Source organism: Pelophylax lessonae, assembly GCF_965119305.1.
Source record: "Pelophylax lessonae genome assembly, chromosome: 9".
Lineage (NCBI taxonomy): Eukaryota > Metazoa > Chordata > Amphibia > Anura > Ranidae > Pelophylax > Pelophylax lessonae.
This window is the reverse complement of record NC_138776.1, coordinates 127,052,418-127,070,161: the sequence shown is the minus strand read 5'-3', so window position 1 is coordinate 127,070,161 and position 17,744 is coordinate 127,052,418. Positions and strand designations below refer to the sequence as shown.

General features: G+C 42.7%; 1 protein-coding gene across 1 annotated transcript in view; it reads right to left on the bottom strand.

Moving 5' to 3' along the window:
- The window catches only part of LOC309563236 (interferon-induced protein with tetratricopeptide repeats 5-like), a 176,176-nt gene extending 158,726 nt beyond the window's left edge, over positions 1-17,450 (bottom strand). The window contains exon 1 of the mRNA XM_082267622.1: positions 17,422-17,450. Coding sequence (XP_082123748.1) covers positions 17,422-17,426 — 5 coding nt within the window. The 5' untranslated portion in view covers positions 17,427-17,450. The remainder of the gene's footprint in view (positions 1-17,421) is intronic.
- Positions 17,451-17,744: the final 294 nt, after the last annotated feature.

Genomic DNA, 17,744 nt, shown 5'->3' with positions numbered 1-17,744 from the left:
GTGTGGGTAGGTGTGTGTGTGGGGTGTGTGTGGTGTGTGTGGTGTGTGGGAGTGGCAGAAGTTAAGAAATGTTGGCAGTTGGAAACAAACAGTCTAGTTTTGAACATTCTGCCATTCATTCTTATGGGGCAACTTACCAAAGTTGGAGGTGCCCCATCTTCATACTGATAAAATGTAAAAAAGGTTGAAAACGGCGCTACCTTCAAAGTGCTGATGTGTCAAATAAATAAATAAATAAATAGTGTTTGATATAAAGTGCTGACGTGTCTGATATAATTAATATTGTTTATTTAAAGTGCTCATATACTGGGTGATGAAACCTCTTGACGGGTTAAATATTGCAACAATTACCCATTCATAAGTGCTGGTGCCAGATAAAATAAAATAAAATGGAAATAAAACCAAACCCAGTGCTTTTATTAAAATAATATTGTGTCTTACAGTGATAAATCGTAGAAGTGTTTGCATAAATAACATATAAACATAAGTGCTTGTTTTATTGGAAAATGACTGTAAAACAGTAACCTGTTATTGTATAACGTGCCGTGATTAAAAGTGATGTGAAAACTTCACACATATACAAGTGAATAAAAATTAAAATGGTGAGTCCTCTCTGATAGAGGAATGAGAAACAGGTATTTGATGAAAAAAGAAGAAGAAGAACTCGGGTTGCAAACACCAGTGTGGCCACTAGGTGTCGCACACGGTATACAACCTGTATTTCAATAGGGACCAATGTGGAATCCCGGGGTTCCCTCACAGCGGTCTCTCCTCTTCCTGAGTGCTTCGAAATACAAAAAGAGAGAGAGAGGGGGACCCCTTGGTGCGATGTATAGTGCCAATTTTTGAGGGCGAAGGTAGTAACTTACAGTTAGGCTGTCCGTGATCAGTAAAGAGAAGCCGGGAAGCTTCCGCGTTCCACGGCCCAAGCTCCAAAACCGGAAGTGACGTGGTGACGTAAGACTCCACCCTACGCGTTTCGTAATACAACGTCTACTGGAGCGGCCATCTTCATACTGCTCTAGTGCAAAAGCTCTAAATCTCACAGCTTAGAGACTTATCCCGTAGGAATCACAAGACCCCGGCCAACATTTTGTTGTTGTTTAGTATTTCTATGAAACATTAAAACTAAAGGCACAGTCACAGGTTAGAAAACAGCCTTAAAATTTGAGATGGTTTGAGTGCAGTTTCAATGAATGTCAATGGACGGCATGAGCTGGAAACAAACGGTCATAGTGTAAAAACTATTAGGGCTATGGCTTAGATGTGGACATTTTAAGTGGCAGCAGGGATAGGCGAACTTTTTGTTGTAACATTTGTGCAGGTGACCTCAAAAATGAGGGAGTGACAGAAGTTTAGATATTGTGGCAAGATTTCTTCGCTCACCCTCTAACTATTTTCAGGCCCCACTCCAGTTTTGAACATTCCACCATTCATTCCTATGGGGCTGTCAGGAAGGCTCTGGCAGAGGATGAGTTAAACTCACAGCCTAATCCTGGCTCCACCCTTCTCATCAAGGAAGAGCACTATTTAAGCTGGATCAGCACACAGGTTCAGTGCTGCTTTGTCTTCAGCCTTGGATACCTGTTACCTGTTTACCTGCACTTGTTCCTAGTTCCAGACCCGGCTTGTCCTGACGATTCTCTGATCTCCGCCTGCACCGACCTTGGCTTGTCCCGTGATTACTCTTCCTGTCTGCTCCTACTGGCTTATACGTTACCGATTTGGCTCCTGACCCGGCTTGTCTTACTACGCTTCTGTCATTCCCAGATCCATCCATCCTGCCTGGGAAGCTCCTCCTGTTATCCAGGAAACCTGCTTCCAGCACCTGCTGCCTGCACAACACCCTGCTCATCGGACTTCTCTGGCAACCTTCACCAGTAGCCATCGTCCGCTTCAAGCAAGACTCCAGGCGCTCGTGCTACTCTACACTCTGGTGTCCCCTGTTTGCACTATCAGGGGTCCCGAGTCGGAGGCGCAAGGGAGGCCTTCCTCACAGTGTCAGGCTCATCTCCAGGTACGTGATAGTACAAAGCAGCCAGATGTCTGAGCCTGACCGAGAAACCTCCCCTATGGACAAGTTATGTCATCACCTGGCGGCACTGACCCGATCAGTCAAAGACTTACAAGAAGGCTATAACCGACTTGAGGAACGGGTCCAGTTACTTACCCCGCCAGCCTCCTCTCCAAACGCCCAGGGGGGATCTCCTGCTACACCTACAGTCATGGTTTTGCCTCCAGAACCTCGTGTACCTACTCCGGAAAAGTTCTCTGGAGATCGCAGCAAGTTTAGGTCCTTCCATAATGCCTGCGAACTTTATTTTGCATTACAACCCCGGACTTTTTCACTCGAGGCCACTAAAGTAGGCTTCGTCATTTCCCTTCTACAAGGCGAACCCCAGTCCTGGGCCCACCATTTACTTGAGCAAAAGGATCTCTGCTTATCCAGTTTAAACTTGTTCTTTGGAGCTATGGCCCAGTTATATGAGGACCCCCAGAAAACCACTACTGCTGAGGCGGCCCTCTACACCCTTCAGCAAGGCCGCAGAGCAGCAAAGGACTATGTAACTGACTTTAGAAGGTGGAGTGCTGATACTAACTGGAATGATGCTGCCCTCCGCCACCAATTTCGTATGGGACTATCTGACTCTCTGAAAGACGAATTGGCCCGTGTAGGGGTGCCAGATACTCTGGAAGCCCTGATACACCTGGCGATCCAGATCGATAGACGCCTAAGAGAGCGTCGTGCAGAAAGATCATCTGGTCAATCCCGACCCGTATGGATGATGCCTCGAGTCTTCAGACCTTCTGGTTCGACATTCCCAGCATCCGCTCCTCCCACCACTGACTCTTCTGAACCAATGCAGCTTGGCGTAATCCGTCCTTCCCTCACCCCAGAAGAACGTCAACGCCGGCGTCTGAATAACTTGTGCCTGTACTGCGGAGAAGATGGACACTATGTGAGGTCTTGTCCAGCTAAAAGTCGTAAGTGTCTAACCCTTTCTTCTACCAACCAAGGGTTGAGCCTCCACAATTCATCTCACCTGACTGTGCTTATTTCATTACAGCTTCCAGAAGGGGCTATCCAGGCACCCGCCATTATTGATTCAGGAGCCTGTAGCTGTTTTATTGACCTGAAATTTGCGACTCAGCTAAAGGTTCCGCTAAGGCCCAGATCACAGGGACTGACTATCCATTTGGCTGACGGATCTCGTATCAGATCTGGACCTGTCACACAAGAGACTCTTCCCTTGCATGCTACCATATTGGGTAACCACAAAGAGTTACTACGCCTAGATGTTATCACCTCACCACTGTTCCCCATCATTCTGGGCATACCTTGGCTGCAGGCACACAATCACTGCATTAATTGGAAAACGGGAGAGATTAAATTCCAGTCCTCTTACTGTCAACAACTCTGCCTCTTCCAACCACAAGACCCCCTGTCTCCATTACTGTGTATGGACTCTGATACCGAATCGTGCTCTTCTGTGCCTGCAATCTACCACGATTTCTTAGACGTCTTCAGCAAGAAGGGAGCAGAGACTCTTCCCCCTCACAGACCATACGATTGCCCTATCGAGCTTCTTCCCGGAGCCGAAATACCCTTCGGACGGATTTTCCCACTCACTGAACTTGAACTTTCCGCACTAAAGGAATACCTTGATGATAGCCTGAGAAAGGGGTTTATGCGCCCTTCCACATCCCCGGCAGGAGCTGGGATTTTCTTTGTAGAAAAAAAAGACCACTCGCTCCGCCCCTGCGTGGACTATCGTGATCTAAATAAAATTACGATTAAGAATCGTTACCCGTTACCATTAGTGCCGGAATTATTCCAGAGACTCCGCTATGCCACCATTTTTACTAAATTGGACTTACGGGGGGCATATAATCTAGTGCGAATCAGGGAAGGTGACGAGTGGAAAACAGCATTTCGCACCCGTTTCGGGCACTATGAGTACCTAGTGATGCCCTTTGGGCTTTGCAACGCCCCAGCCACCTTCCAGCACTTTGTTAATGACATTTTCCGAGATTTTCTGGACTTGTTTGTTATTGTTTATCTTGATGATATTTTGATATTTTCCTCCACCATAGAAGACCATCATGAACACGTAAGAAATGTCCTTGCCCGTCTCAGACAGCATGGCTTATACGCAAAACCTGAGAAGTGTGAGTTCAGTCGACAGAGTATCCAATTCCTGGGTCTGATTCTTTCCACAGAAGGTATTAAAATGGATCCTCAAAAGGTTTCTGCCATTTTACACTGGCCGGTTCCCTCTGATAAAAAAGGGGTGCAACGGTTCGTAGGGTTCTCAAACTTTTATTGGAAGTTTATCAAGAATTTCTCCACAATCATCTCCCCCATCACTCAGCTAACCAGACAAGGTATCCGTTTCCTGTGGACTCCTGAGGCGCAGACCGCATTTGAAACCCTAAAGGATTTCTTCACCTCTGCACCAGTCCTTCGACACCCAGATCCTGGCCTGCCTTACGTCCTAGAAGTAGACGCATCTGAGTCGGCTGTAGGAGCAGTATTGTCGCAGCGGGCAGGAGCCAAAGCTCTGTTACACCCCGTTGCCTTCTTCTCACGCAAGTTATCTTCGGCAGAGAGAAATTATGACGTCGGGGATCGAGAGCTCTTGGCAATTAAGGCTGCCTTGGAAGAGTGGAGATATCTCATAGAAGGGGCAGCCCATCCAATTCTAGTGTACACAGACCACAAGAATCTAGAATACTTGCAAGCAGCTAGACGCTTAAAACCCCGCCAGGCCAGGTGGGCTCTCTTTTTCTCCAGATTTTCCTTTCATGTCACTTACAGGCCGGGATCAAAGAACACAAAACCGGATGCATTATCCCGTATGTTTTCTGATGCTGAGAGATCTGCAGTTCGAGATACAATTCTGTCGTCAGGAAACTTCCTGTTACTGCAAGACGACTTACTGCTACAGCTCAAACAGGCCTCTAAGGATATTTCCCTACTTCCCGGAGTTTCCTTACAGGTTAAGGACGGACTTTTATGGCATAATAACAAAATATTTGTACCTGAGAGATTGCGGGTCCCTGTCTTGGGTCTCTGCCATGACCATTCCCTTGCAGGACATTTTGGAGTCCATAAGTCCTCTGAGCTACTTCAACGCACCTTTTGGTGGCCTGATCTACAGAAGGATTGTAAAAGGTACATTGAAACCTGTGTTACATGTATCCGGAACAAGACCCCCAGGTCTAAATCTTGGGGCTTGCTCAAACCCTTACCAGTCCCTGACAGAGCATGGAAAATGATTTCAATGGACTTTATCGTTGAACTCCCGCCATCTGAAGGCTACACTACCATCTTCGTGGTGGTAGACCGGCTATCCAAGATGGCGCATTTCTTACCAATGAAGGGCACTCCCTCGGCCATGGATACAGCCAAGTTGTTCATCAAAGAAATTGTGAGACTGCATGGAGTTCCTGCCAACATAGTGTCCGACCGCGGAGTCCAGTTCACCTCCAGATTTTGGAAATCCCTTTGTGAGAAATTGGATATTGAACTGTCCTTTTCTTCAGCATATCACCCACAGACCAACGGTCAAACAGAAAGGACCAATCAGACACTGGAACAGTATCTACGCTGTTTTTCGTCCTTTTCCCAGGATGATTGGGTGACGCTATTGCCACTAGCAGAGTTCGCATACAACAACTCTGAACATTCGGCTACCAAGCAGACTCCATTCTTTGCCAATTATGGTTACCATCCTTCTTTTCTGATCACCACAGTACCTGAATGTCCTGTCCCTGCTGTCCAGGACACAGTAAACTTTTTTGCATCCAACACTGAGTTACTTCAGGAAACCATGGCTAAGGCTCAGGAAAATAATAAAAGATTCTTTGACAGGAAAAGAAGGGGAGAGCTGATATTGGAACCTGGTGATCAGGTATGGTTGGCCACAACCAATTTGAAGCTTACCTGTCCCTCAAGAAAACTTGGACCTAAATTTTTGGGTCCCTTTCCTATTAAAAGAAGAATCAATGACGTTTCTTATGAATTGGAACTACCAGCTTCCTTTAAAATCCACCCGGTTTTCCATGTTACCCTGCTAAAACCTGCCATCCCTGATCCTTTTCCGGAGCGAAATACAGGTCGTCCCGAGCCAGTAATTGTGGACAGTGAAGAGGAATTTGAGTTCGAAGCAATTGTGGGTTGCAGGAAAAGGAGGAATCAGGTACAGTACCTGATTAAATGGAAGGGGTATGGTCCTGAAGACAATTCCTGGGAACCTGAAGAAAACATCCATGCCAAAAGACTCATACAGGCTTTCAACCGGGCCCACCCAGCAAGAATGGCCCAGTTGGGCATCCGGAGGCTGCCCATTGGGGGGGGGGGGGGGGCATGTCAGGAAGGCTCTGGCAGAGGATGAGTTAAACTCACAGCCTAATTCTGGCTCCACCCTTCTCATCAAGGAAGAGCACTATTTAAGCTGGATCAGCACACAGGTTCAGTGCTGCTTTGTCTTCAGCCTTGGATACCTGTTACCTGTTTACCTGCACTTGTTCCTAGTTCCAGACCCGGCTTGTCTTGACGATTCTCTGATCTCCGCCTGCACCGACCTTGGCTTGTCCCGTGATTACTCTTCCTGTCTGCTCCTACTGGCTTATACGTTACCGATTTGGCTCCTGACCCGGCTTGTCTTACTACGCTTCTGTCATTCCCAGATCCATCCATCCTGCCTGGGAAGCTCCTCCTGTTATCCAGGAAACCTGCTTCCAGCACCTGCTGCCTGCACAACACCCTGCTCATCGGACTTCTCTGGCAACCTTCACCAGTAGCCATCGTCCGCTTCAAGCAAGACTCCAGGCGCTCGTGCTACTCTACACTCTGGTGTCCCCTGTTTGCACTATCAGGGGTCCCGAGTCGGAGGCGCAAGGGAGGCCTTCCTCACAGTGTCAGGCTCATCTCCAGGAACGTGATAGGGGCCAATTTTGCCACAAAAACAACAATATTTCACAAACAATTCAGCAAAACCTTCCAAAAGGTAACAGCAACGTGATCGGGGGTAATCCACTCGTTTCGGTATATTACTTGTCTATGTAGTGTAAAAACTGTGGGAGGAGTTAGGGTGCCAAATTTTCCCATAGGCTTTCACTATAATAAGAACTAGAAAATGTACAATTTCTGGGGAAATTGTGTGAAGTGTACTTGCCGCCACCGGTAGTCTCCAGCTGGAGTGGGCGTAGTAACTATGTGTGTGTGTGTGAGAGTGGCAGCAGTTTGTGTGTGTGTGTGTAAGTGATGTGTGTAAGTGTGGTGTGTGTGTGTGCGTGTGGAAGTGTGGTGTGTGGGTTGGGTGTGTTGTGTGTGTGTTAAGTGTGGTGTGTGTGTGTGTGGGGGGGTGGTGTGTGTGAGTGTGTGTTTAAGTGTGGTGTGTGTGTGTGTGGTGTTTGTGGTGTGTATGGGTGTGTGGTGTGGTGTTTGTAAGTGTGGTGTGTGTGGGGGGTGTGTGGTGGGTGTGGGGGTGTGTGTGTTTGTGATGTGTGTGGTGTGCTGTGTGTAAGTGTGGTGTGTGTGTGATGTGTGTGGTGTGTGTGTGTTTGGTGTGTGTGTGTGGGGTGTGTGTGTGTGGTATGATGCGTGTGTGATGTGTGTGTGGTGTGATGTGTGTGTGTGTGTGGGTGTGTTTGATGTGGGTGTGGTGTGGGCGTTGTGTGTGGTGTGGTGTGGGTGTGGTGTGTGAGTGTGTGTGTGTGGTGTGTGGGTGTGTGGGGGGTGTGTTGTGGGTGTGGTGTGTGAATGTATGTGTGGTGTGTGTGTATGTGTGTATATGTGTGTGTGTGTGTGGGTGTGTGGTGTGTGTGTGTGTGTGTGTGTGTGTGTGTGGTGTGTGAGTGTGTGATGTGTGGTTGTGGTTTGTGTGTGGTGTGGTTTGTGTGTGTTCACCCCTCATGCAATGCAAACTCACCAGATAATGGAAAATACAGGCTCTTTAAATCTCCAATGTTGTTCAGTGTGGGAACCCAGCATACATTCAGCATAATGATCCATCCAACTCAGCACAGGTCAGAATCACCCGTTAGTCTCCAAATGTAGATCCATGCCATCAGTGTGTATAAAAGAAATACATTTATTGTACAAGTTATAAGCACATAGATAAAATAAGTAGCCACTCACATCTACAATCAGTCTGTCGCTCCACACAACAAGTGATCATCCGTGCGGGGCCACACTGGGTATACAGTGACATGAGATTCGGTGTGGCAGCTCTGGTACTCACTGATTGGCCCGGTTTTGTCACATGAGGATGACATTTTGCAAGTTCTGACCAGCGTGCCTTGGAACTTACACTAAGCTGTCTTTCCTCACTCTCAGTAGCTGAATATAGGGAAAGGGGAGCAAAGGAAAGATAAGATAAGCTGCTGGCGAGAGAGGCATTAAAATGAACCTGTTGCTTTGCCTTTCATGTACAATGCACAGGTTCACTTTAAATATTTTATTAGATAATGTGCTCCTATTTTATGTTGGATTAATTATTGATAAAAATAATAATTGGAATGCCTTATTGGTTGTTGGCAGTAAAGTGCAAGACATTATCCTATAGTAAGACATCCTTCAGTTTGGAAAATGTATACCAATGGAAAAAATGTTTTTATACTCTATATAAGTAAATGTAGAAAATGTTTTTAGTTTTGGAAAGAGTGGAGAAAGGTTAAAACTCCAGTCAGTTTTTTATTGTTGTCTGTTTACCACTATCATTGAAAATGAAAGTAAAAAAAAAAAAAAGAAATTTTTAATTGTCTCCAGAAAAGTATTAGAGGGGAAATCTTCGTAGTTCTGGTAACGTGGAGGTTCCTAAGGGATTCCCTTAATTTGCCGGAATTTCCTTAATTTGGCTATGGAACAGAAATTCAGAGTATTTTTGTGTTTATCTTAAAGTTTTATTGATTGCAATTTTTATTATGTAACAGCCTTTTTATTACTAATAAATGCTAAAATGTTACAACACAATGAAAATCAAAACACCATATAACAATCAAGAGGTACCAAACTGCAAGAGGTACCAAAGTGCACTATATTCATAAAGGCGAATGGATTATTATTGTTCTAAAGAGATTTTGGTTACATGATGATTATTAGTATATTGCTAATGTGTCCTTTATCACAGTCAGCACTACAATCACTAGTGTCTGTGACTAAGGGGAAAGAACATTGGGTGAATGTTGGCAAGGTGAGTAAGTCAGGGGGCCCTTGGCAGAGATATTGTGACTGATTTTCTAAAGACGTAGAGCATGTCAAATTTAATTTTCCATTTTCAAAGCGAATTTTCACTTAGCTTAGTGAATATGGTAAAAGTTTACTTTGTAAAAAAAAAAAAAAAAACCCCAACCACAAAATTTTTTTTTTTTTTTTTTCTTGCATGTGATTGGATAATTGAAATCAGAACAGCTTAATCTCATTCACTAAGCTAAGTGAAAGTTCTCTTTGGAAAGTAAAAACGATCCACTCATTATTTGCCACATTGTCACTTTGCCCTGAAGCGGCGAGGTGATGTCACTTTAAACTACTCAATAACTGGCCTGATTTAGTAATCTAGTGGTCCTTCCTCTAGTACAGTTTTAAAAATGATAAAAAGGATTGGATTGTCTGAGGAGATTAGGAAGCACTTTTGTTCCCTTCACTGTTTCATAAAAAGGATCAACAATGAATTTCTTTCATATCTAATTCCCAGAAAGATTAAAATAATAGTACAAGATTAACACTAATATGAATTTATTTAGTTGTAGATCATTATTAGTTAATATCACTAGTTTGCCAAAAACAATACAAAATGTAGTAATCATAGCCAGATTTACATTTCAATATTCAGAGCAGTTAAGATCAGATCAAATAATGACTGATATCGGTTAACGCAGTTAGCACATTCTCACCTTCCTATATTCTAGAACAATATTATGTCATGATAATGTGGCTTGCAAAGCAGAACACACTTTTATGTACTCCTGGTTGTCTGGCTCCAGTAGAAGGGCTTTATTGTAGTATTTCACTGCTACAATGTCCTGTCCTCTTTTCTGGTGGATGTACCCAAGCACAGCATGTCCAGTGGCATCCATTGAATTTTGGACAATCATGGTTTCAGCAAGGCTTTCCAGTTCTTTTCTGGCCTTTTCTCTAAACCATGTTTGATTTTGGATCTCTATAACTTCCTTAAAATGCTTTACTGCTTCAGACTCAGATTTTCTGGCATTCATTAAATATTGTGCCCAGTAAAAATGGAGCTCTTGTTTCTGTTCAGGCCTGATATCATTCATAGTCAGAGTTTTGTCAAATTCTTCTTTTGCCTTTTGGTGTTCATTAGCTTTCATGTATACACTGGCCAACAAAATGTGAGGTCCCACAGATGACCTGTTTAGCTTGACAGCCTTTTCTGAGTGAAATATTGCATTTGCAATGGCTTCAGAGTTTTGCTGGTAATTGTAATAGGTGGGCCTTTTTATCAAACTTTTGTAGCACTTGGCAAGTTGATAATGAACAGGACAGGAGGTGGGAGTTAAACTGAGTACTTTCTTTAATATTGCAATAGCTTTATTTGTCTGTCTATTTCTTCTGTAAAATGTTGCTACATATCGAAGAACATATGGAGATTCTGGTTTTTCTTGTAGAGCTTGTTCTATTAACAAAGCTCCTTGATCATAGTTCATCATATCTAGACATTTCAAAGCAAGGAGTACCTTCAGCACTGTATCTCTAGGATTTAAATTGACAGCTCGTTCCAAGAGTGAAAAAGATTTGCTTTCTGTGTAACTGCTTAACCTAAAACCTTCCATTCTATACACAGCCATGGCAAGGCCTGAATTCAATTCTGGATCTTCTGGGTAAAGTACTAGAGCTTTTTCAAAGCACTCAGCAGCCAACTGATAGTATTTTCCTGTAAAGGATAAGTAAGTCCAGCCTTGTTCACCATATATATCTAACAGAAGAATGTTTTTATTTGGCAGAGACTCGTATTGCTTTAAAATGGTCTCCACCTTTTCTGCATAGGTGAAACTCTTGATAAACTGTTTCTGGTGGTAGAAAACCCATGCAAAGTTAGCATACATGACAGTTCTCCTAACATCTGCATCTTCTGACATGCTGGACTGTGCCTCAGCTTTTTGGAGCTGGAGAATAGCTTCCTTATGATTTCCTTTGAGATGCTTTAGGTAAGCCAGGAGGTTATACATCCTGTGTTTGAGTGCATCTGGCAGAAACACAATCTGGTCATTAAGTCTTTCTTCCACATTATCAATGTCTACATCTTCTCCAAGCAGGTTCCAGGTAAAATGGCATTGAAGTTTCTGTAGACGATCCATCAAGGATTTCTCTAAGTTGTCACTGAAAAATTAACATAAAGAAAACCATGAATTTAAAGAGTAATGTGTTATTTGGGATGACAGGAATATACACTAACAAGCATTTCCAAAAGTTAGGAAAAAAATCGCACAACATTTATTAGTATGTGAAATAAGTACTGTGTTAATGTCCACAGCATCCTACTAATCTCCTGTGTGTCCTTTCCAAACCAATGTTCTGTGGAACCCTAGGGCTCCTCTTTAGTTTGCTAGGGGTTGAGCAATGAAGAATTTCCATATCTTAGTAATCACTGAAATTATCGTTGTAGTTGTCTGTGAGGAGGGTAGTCTTTCTACTCATCAACAATGTAAGATTTAACTTTTTAACAGCCCATTAAAGCAGTAATAAACCCAAAAGCAAACATTTATTAAATTGAAGCTTACCAATTCTTAGATACAGTATACATATAAGTGATAGTAACAGCGCTTGCCCTCACAGTCCTGTAAAGATATACTGACAATAATAATCATATAACCATTCTTAAATAAAGTGTTCATGTGCAAAAAAATGTATTGACATCAATAAAGTGCTCAAGTGTTCCACAAAATCTCATAAAGTTACTGATCAAAGTGCTAAAAGCGCTCCAAAGGATCCAAAAAATGTGCTAAGGTGCTTCAAGTAAAAAAGTGCCAAGGTGCTTCAAGACAGATCATGCGGGGCAGGGTGCCTCACTTCCCTCCTGTATCCCCACTTACCAGAAATAATGGACCCACAGCTATTTCAGTCTGGGGGTCAATAAGGCTTAAAGCTGGTGAGATGGAAACCAATTCACTTGTTGGATACCGCCACACCACCGCTGTACACCAGCTTGTTACAGGATCTTTAGGGATTCAAAAAAAACCAACAGGCACCATAGTGAATTCCATTTTATAAAGGTTTATTGCGCAAAAAAAAAAAAAATTTACTTTCAAGAAATAGATGCAATTTCAGCTTGTATGATATATTAAAGCTCTTCCGGGAACGCCGTTTAGTGTGCGTTCCACGGAGGACAGGAAGTGACGTCAAAGGTTAGGCGTAAACTGAAGTACGTCAACGTGTTTCACCCCACCGTCCAGGGTGTCATCAAAGGACATCTTAGATATGATGGCTGCATTTGTTTTCTTTTTTAAGCTTTCTTTCTTCTATTTTCATCTGGTGATCCAGCCGGTAAGTCTGTTGTTTTTCAAATAAACACACTGTCTTGCAGACTGTATCAGTTTCCAGGGATGAAACTAACCATTTAATATTAGCAGGGGTGTGCACAATTATTAGCTTTTATTTGTTAATGTAAAACCTTTATGCCAAAAGGAAAACAACTGTTCCCTGTAACTGATTATAAAATGGGAGCAGGAGTTTGGCCTCAATTTGTTAGTGTGTCTAAATTTGCTAGTACCCCTAGCAATTTGCTTACACCCCATTTGCTTACTTAATTTGCTTACACCCCACACAGACTAGCAAAAATGATGCCTAACATCTCACCCCTTTGCTGGCGTGAATGCGGCATGATTGGTTCTCTTCCACATATACTTTGGGACTGCCCCTCCTTGAAAAGCTATTGGAACTCAGTGTTCCAGTGCCTCGCTTCATGCACTGGAATTCTAAGGAAACCCTCCATGAAACTAGCCATTTTAAATCTAAACCTGGACACATACCCTCATATGTACAGGCGGATAATAGTCCACGTGCTGCTTGCTGCTAGAAACATGATTTTAAGAAATTGGAAATCAAAGTTTATCCCAAATTTGTCTGAAGTCATACACTCAGTAAACGAAAACTACCTACTTGAAAAAGCGTTATCTGTCAATAACCTAACATATAGTAAATTCCAGGAATCCTGGGATGCTTGGCCTTATCTTACCTCTGATAATAGACTGTCTTGAGACCCTTATTGACTTGGGAGGCGGGGCAGGTCCTCCTCTGTCCTGGAGACATTGATCCCTGTGGGTTCCGGACAGAGGAGTCCTGTCACGACTCCTGGTCACTGTATATTATCGCTATAATATGTCGCACTATTAAATCCTTGTATTATGGACTGGAAACTGTTTATACCAATGTTTCATTACTCATATTCTTCTTATGTTGTTCTCCATGTTGGAGTATTGTTAAATTCTTTGAAAAATTCAATATAAATTTATTGAAAGTAAATTTGCTAGTACATTTACTAGAGATGCGCACAAAAGAAAAATTTGTTTTGTTTCGATTCAGATTGGTTCGTTAAAATAATATTTCGTTTAGTCATATTTGCTGTGTTAAACTTATTTGTTTTTTTTTTCTATTTTATTCTTTTCTAATCAATTCTATTTTTTTATTTTCTATTCTATTAATTTTTATTCTATTATTTAATATTCTATTCTTTGCTATTCTTTTATTTTTTGTTCTGTTTTATTCTAATCTATTTTATTGTATTTTATTCTTTTCTATTCTATTTTTTTCTAATCTATGCTATACTATTCTCCTATTTTATTTTATTATGCAGCCTAAATCATCTTATTTCACTTTTATACCGTACTGTATTTATTGCAATATGTTTCTATTTTTTATTTATTTATTTTTTAATCTTTTTTATTTTTTTTATTGATAGAAAACATAACAAACTAGAATACAAAGCAAAACTTCAACAAAACAAACAAAAAGACACAGGCAATATGTCACAGTGCAGCAAAGAAAAAAAGGAACTACAGTTATATAATACATACATTACTTGGTCAAGTACAGACGAGCGAATAAACATAAAAGAGCTGAGAAATGACAAAAAAAAAGAAAAAATTCAAGCATCCGAGGACATATCGGAAGCTGTCGAAGGTTCCGCTAGCCACTTATACCATACTTTGTCATATTTCTTCGGACATCCCCTGTGAGTATATGTATCTTTATAAAGTGGTAGATTTTTATTCATAAACTGTTTCCAGAAAGAAAGGGAGGACGGAGAAGGTCATTTCCACTGCATCGTAATAGATTTTCTGGCATAGAAAAGAAGAAGGCCAATCAAAGTGCGCTCCATTCCAGTCGATGACAAGGGTTCAACCATGCCCAATATACAAGCCCAATATGTTTCTATTTTGAATTAATATTCAAATTCAAATACATTTTTGAGTTCTAATTTGAATTTTTTTTTTTTTTTTGCAAATTCGGATGATTTGTTTCATTATAATTTATTTGGGATGCATTGAAATTCATTACTATTGTGAAACGGAAATTCAGATACAATCGAATCATCCAATTAACAAAAATTTAGTCCGAATTTCAGCTCATAACCAAATGAATTGTACATGTCTATCGGCTCAACAATAAGTCTTAATAGCACTATATTGATTTTTTCTAAGGGCCAGTCAGATAACTCTATAGCGGGGTAATCATTTATAGTATTATACTGTCTGTCTCTCCATGAAAAGCATTGTGACTAATTGTTTTTAACACTTATTTATTATTTTTATAGGCGCCAATGCATTTCTTTCAAGTCCTTTGTAGTAAAACAGCTTTTGTTATGCTTTATTTTTTTTTTTAGTGTATATATATATATACGTATATATATATAGAGCTGTTAAGGAATGAAATGGCTTCTGTTTGTGAGGATAGTGTGTCTACATTCCATAAACATGCATTCACTTTGGCAGAAATCGAGATGCATTGGCACTCTGACAACAAATCTTTGGGTTGACTTTGTGTTTGTATGGTGTTGATTCTTAGGTCAGTCTAGCTGAATAGGCTACTTCAATTGCTAATTTTCTATATTTATATATAGGAACCAATTCTGGTCCTCAGTGGTGCTGTCTACTTTAACTCTCTCTCAAAAGTTCCCCTCCCCTCCTCATTCCGGGCGTTCTGGCTGTTGAAATGTAAACAGGCGTGCCGTGGATGATGTGGGAGTGGAGAGGAAGGGATTTGCATCCGCTGGGTGCCCTGGCGCTGTACACTCAGAGTTCTCTTAACATGGGAGGGTGGAAGCATAATAAACTTTTGGAGATGAGCAAGTGACACAGGCGGAAGTGACCCCAGTGGTGTGGAACGCATGATGCAGCCGCTCTTCCGGGATGGGGCGTGCGTTCCAGCTACACTTGAAGATCTAGTATAAAATGAAGGCTCCCAAGGAGATTGGAATGTCTATTGTAATATTACTATTAAATCCTCCAAGGTCCTGTAGAGATGTCCTAATCACCCCCAAAGGGCCACCCACAGAACGTAATGTGTTCATGGGATAACCAGAGTTTGCCACACACATACATCTCCACAACAAAATGTAGCTCCAAATCTGGGTGCAATATATAAATAGGTGGATTTTTAATGCATGCATTTATCTTAAGTAGAGCCAGAACAATATATTGTCTGATAATGCAGGAGAATAGGAAATAAAGGGACATTATGTAGTGGCTACCATGTTTCCTCAAAAACAAGACCTACCCTGAAAATAAGACCTACTGTTATTTTCGGGGAGGGCTGCAATATAAGCCCTACCCCAAAAATAAGCCCTAGTTTAGTGTTTGTAAAATCCTAAAATCCACTCTATTACTGTTTTATATAATGTCCAGTGTGTGTTTCTGTAATCTAATTGTGTGAAATACTTTCAGTACAGTGCCGCTCGGCACTCAGCTGATCTCCCGCTCTGCTTTCCTTCTCTTCTCATAGCTGTCAGTGGGGGATCTCAGCCCCTCCCCTCTGCAGTGTTCAGAGTGGGTCACGGCACCTACTATTATATTATACCGCAATTGTGTGAAAAACCTTTGGTACAGTGCCGCTCGGCGCTTCTGTGACCCGTTATGAACACTGCAGAGGGGAGGGGCTGAGATCCCCCGCTGACAGCTATGGAAAGAGAAGGATAGCAGCGAGATCAGCTGAGCGCCGAGCAGCGCTGTACCAAAGCTATTTCACACAATTACGATATAATATACTCAGCACCATGACCCGCTCTGAACACTGCAGAGGGGAAGGGCTGAGATCCCCCACTGACAGCTGGGAGAAGAGAAGGAGAGCAGAGGGACATCAGTTGAGCGCCATGTGGCGCTGTACCAAAGCTATTTCACCAGGGGCGGCCCATTCATTGGGGGCTCAGGGGCACCGCCCCCCCCCCCATCCATGCGCCTGACGAATGGATTCCAATAAGGGATTTTTTTTATTGAAGCACGTGATTAGAGCCAGATGCTCTAATAGGCTTAAAAAAAACGGTGGGTTCGGGCGCACAGCAATAGGGAATTAATATACTCTTTTGTCACATTGACTCTCCTCCCAGCCAATAAGGAAGAGGGTTGTGAGACCCCTTTCCCGATTGGCCAAAAGGAGAAGCGATCTTACTGGCCAGTGGCCAGGAAGAGGCAGAAGAGACACGGCTGGAGGAGAAGGACAGCGGCTCAGCCATCCAGCACTTCCCGGCTCGGACAGGAGGTAAGAAGGGGGGGGGGAACGTGTCGCCTGACTGACTGACCGACCGACCGACCGACCGTTGGGGGGGGTTTGCGCATTGGTTTGACGCCCCCCCCTCCCCGAATTTCCGGGCACCAGCCGCCACTGTATTTCACACAATTACGGTATAATATACTCAGCGCCGTGACCCACTCTGTACACTGCAGAGGAGAGGGGCTGAGATCCCCCACTGACAGCTGGGAGAAGCAAAGGAGAGAAGAGGGACATCAGCTAAGCGGCGCTGTACCGAAGGTATTTCCCACAATTCGATTACAGAAACACACACTGAACATTATATAAAACAGTAAAAGAGTAGATTTTAGGATTTTACAAACACTTTTAGAAGGCTCACACAGGGGATTCCTGACAAGCAGGGAGGGAGATAAGACCTACCCTGAACATAAGCCCTACTGTGTCTTTTGGTGCCAAAATTAATACAAGACCCGGGCTTATTTTCAGGGAAACACGGTATATAACAGTAGTATGCAAACCTGAAAACATCTATATATTGTATGGTATTAAAAAATTATAAGGTTACAAAAAGGCAAAGGCAAAAGAATGAAAAAACACAAAATGTGTCTCTTAGCAAAGAATGTGAATAGGTACATAGAAACAGTTAGAAGATACATTTAAAGCTAGAGATGTCTGGTCACTGCTGGCACTTTGGATGATAATAGTTTATTTACCTCATTCTGCGTTGTTGTCTTCGAGTGTATTGGCTACGCCGTTGTCTGGAGCTTCTTGATGTGCCTGTTGGATGAGATTCTCTTAATATATATAGATTTATACCATGTGACCATATTCCATGATGCTAAAACGAAGAATGGGAACTGAAACTAGGTGCTTGCAGAGAATTTACCTGGGCAAACAATAACCAGAGCAGCTCATTCAGCTACTATGAGGCCTGAGGGTGGAAGGGGGAATCATTGGGGGGGACTGCTGAGATAATGTATACAGGGGCGTACTGGGCTGGGGGGAAGGGGGGCAATTTCCCCCCGGGCCGGTCTGA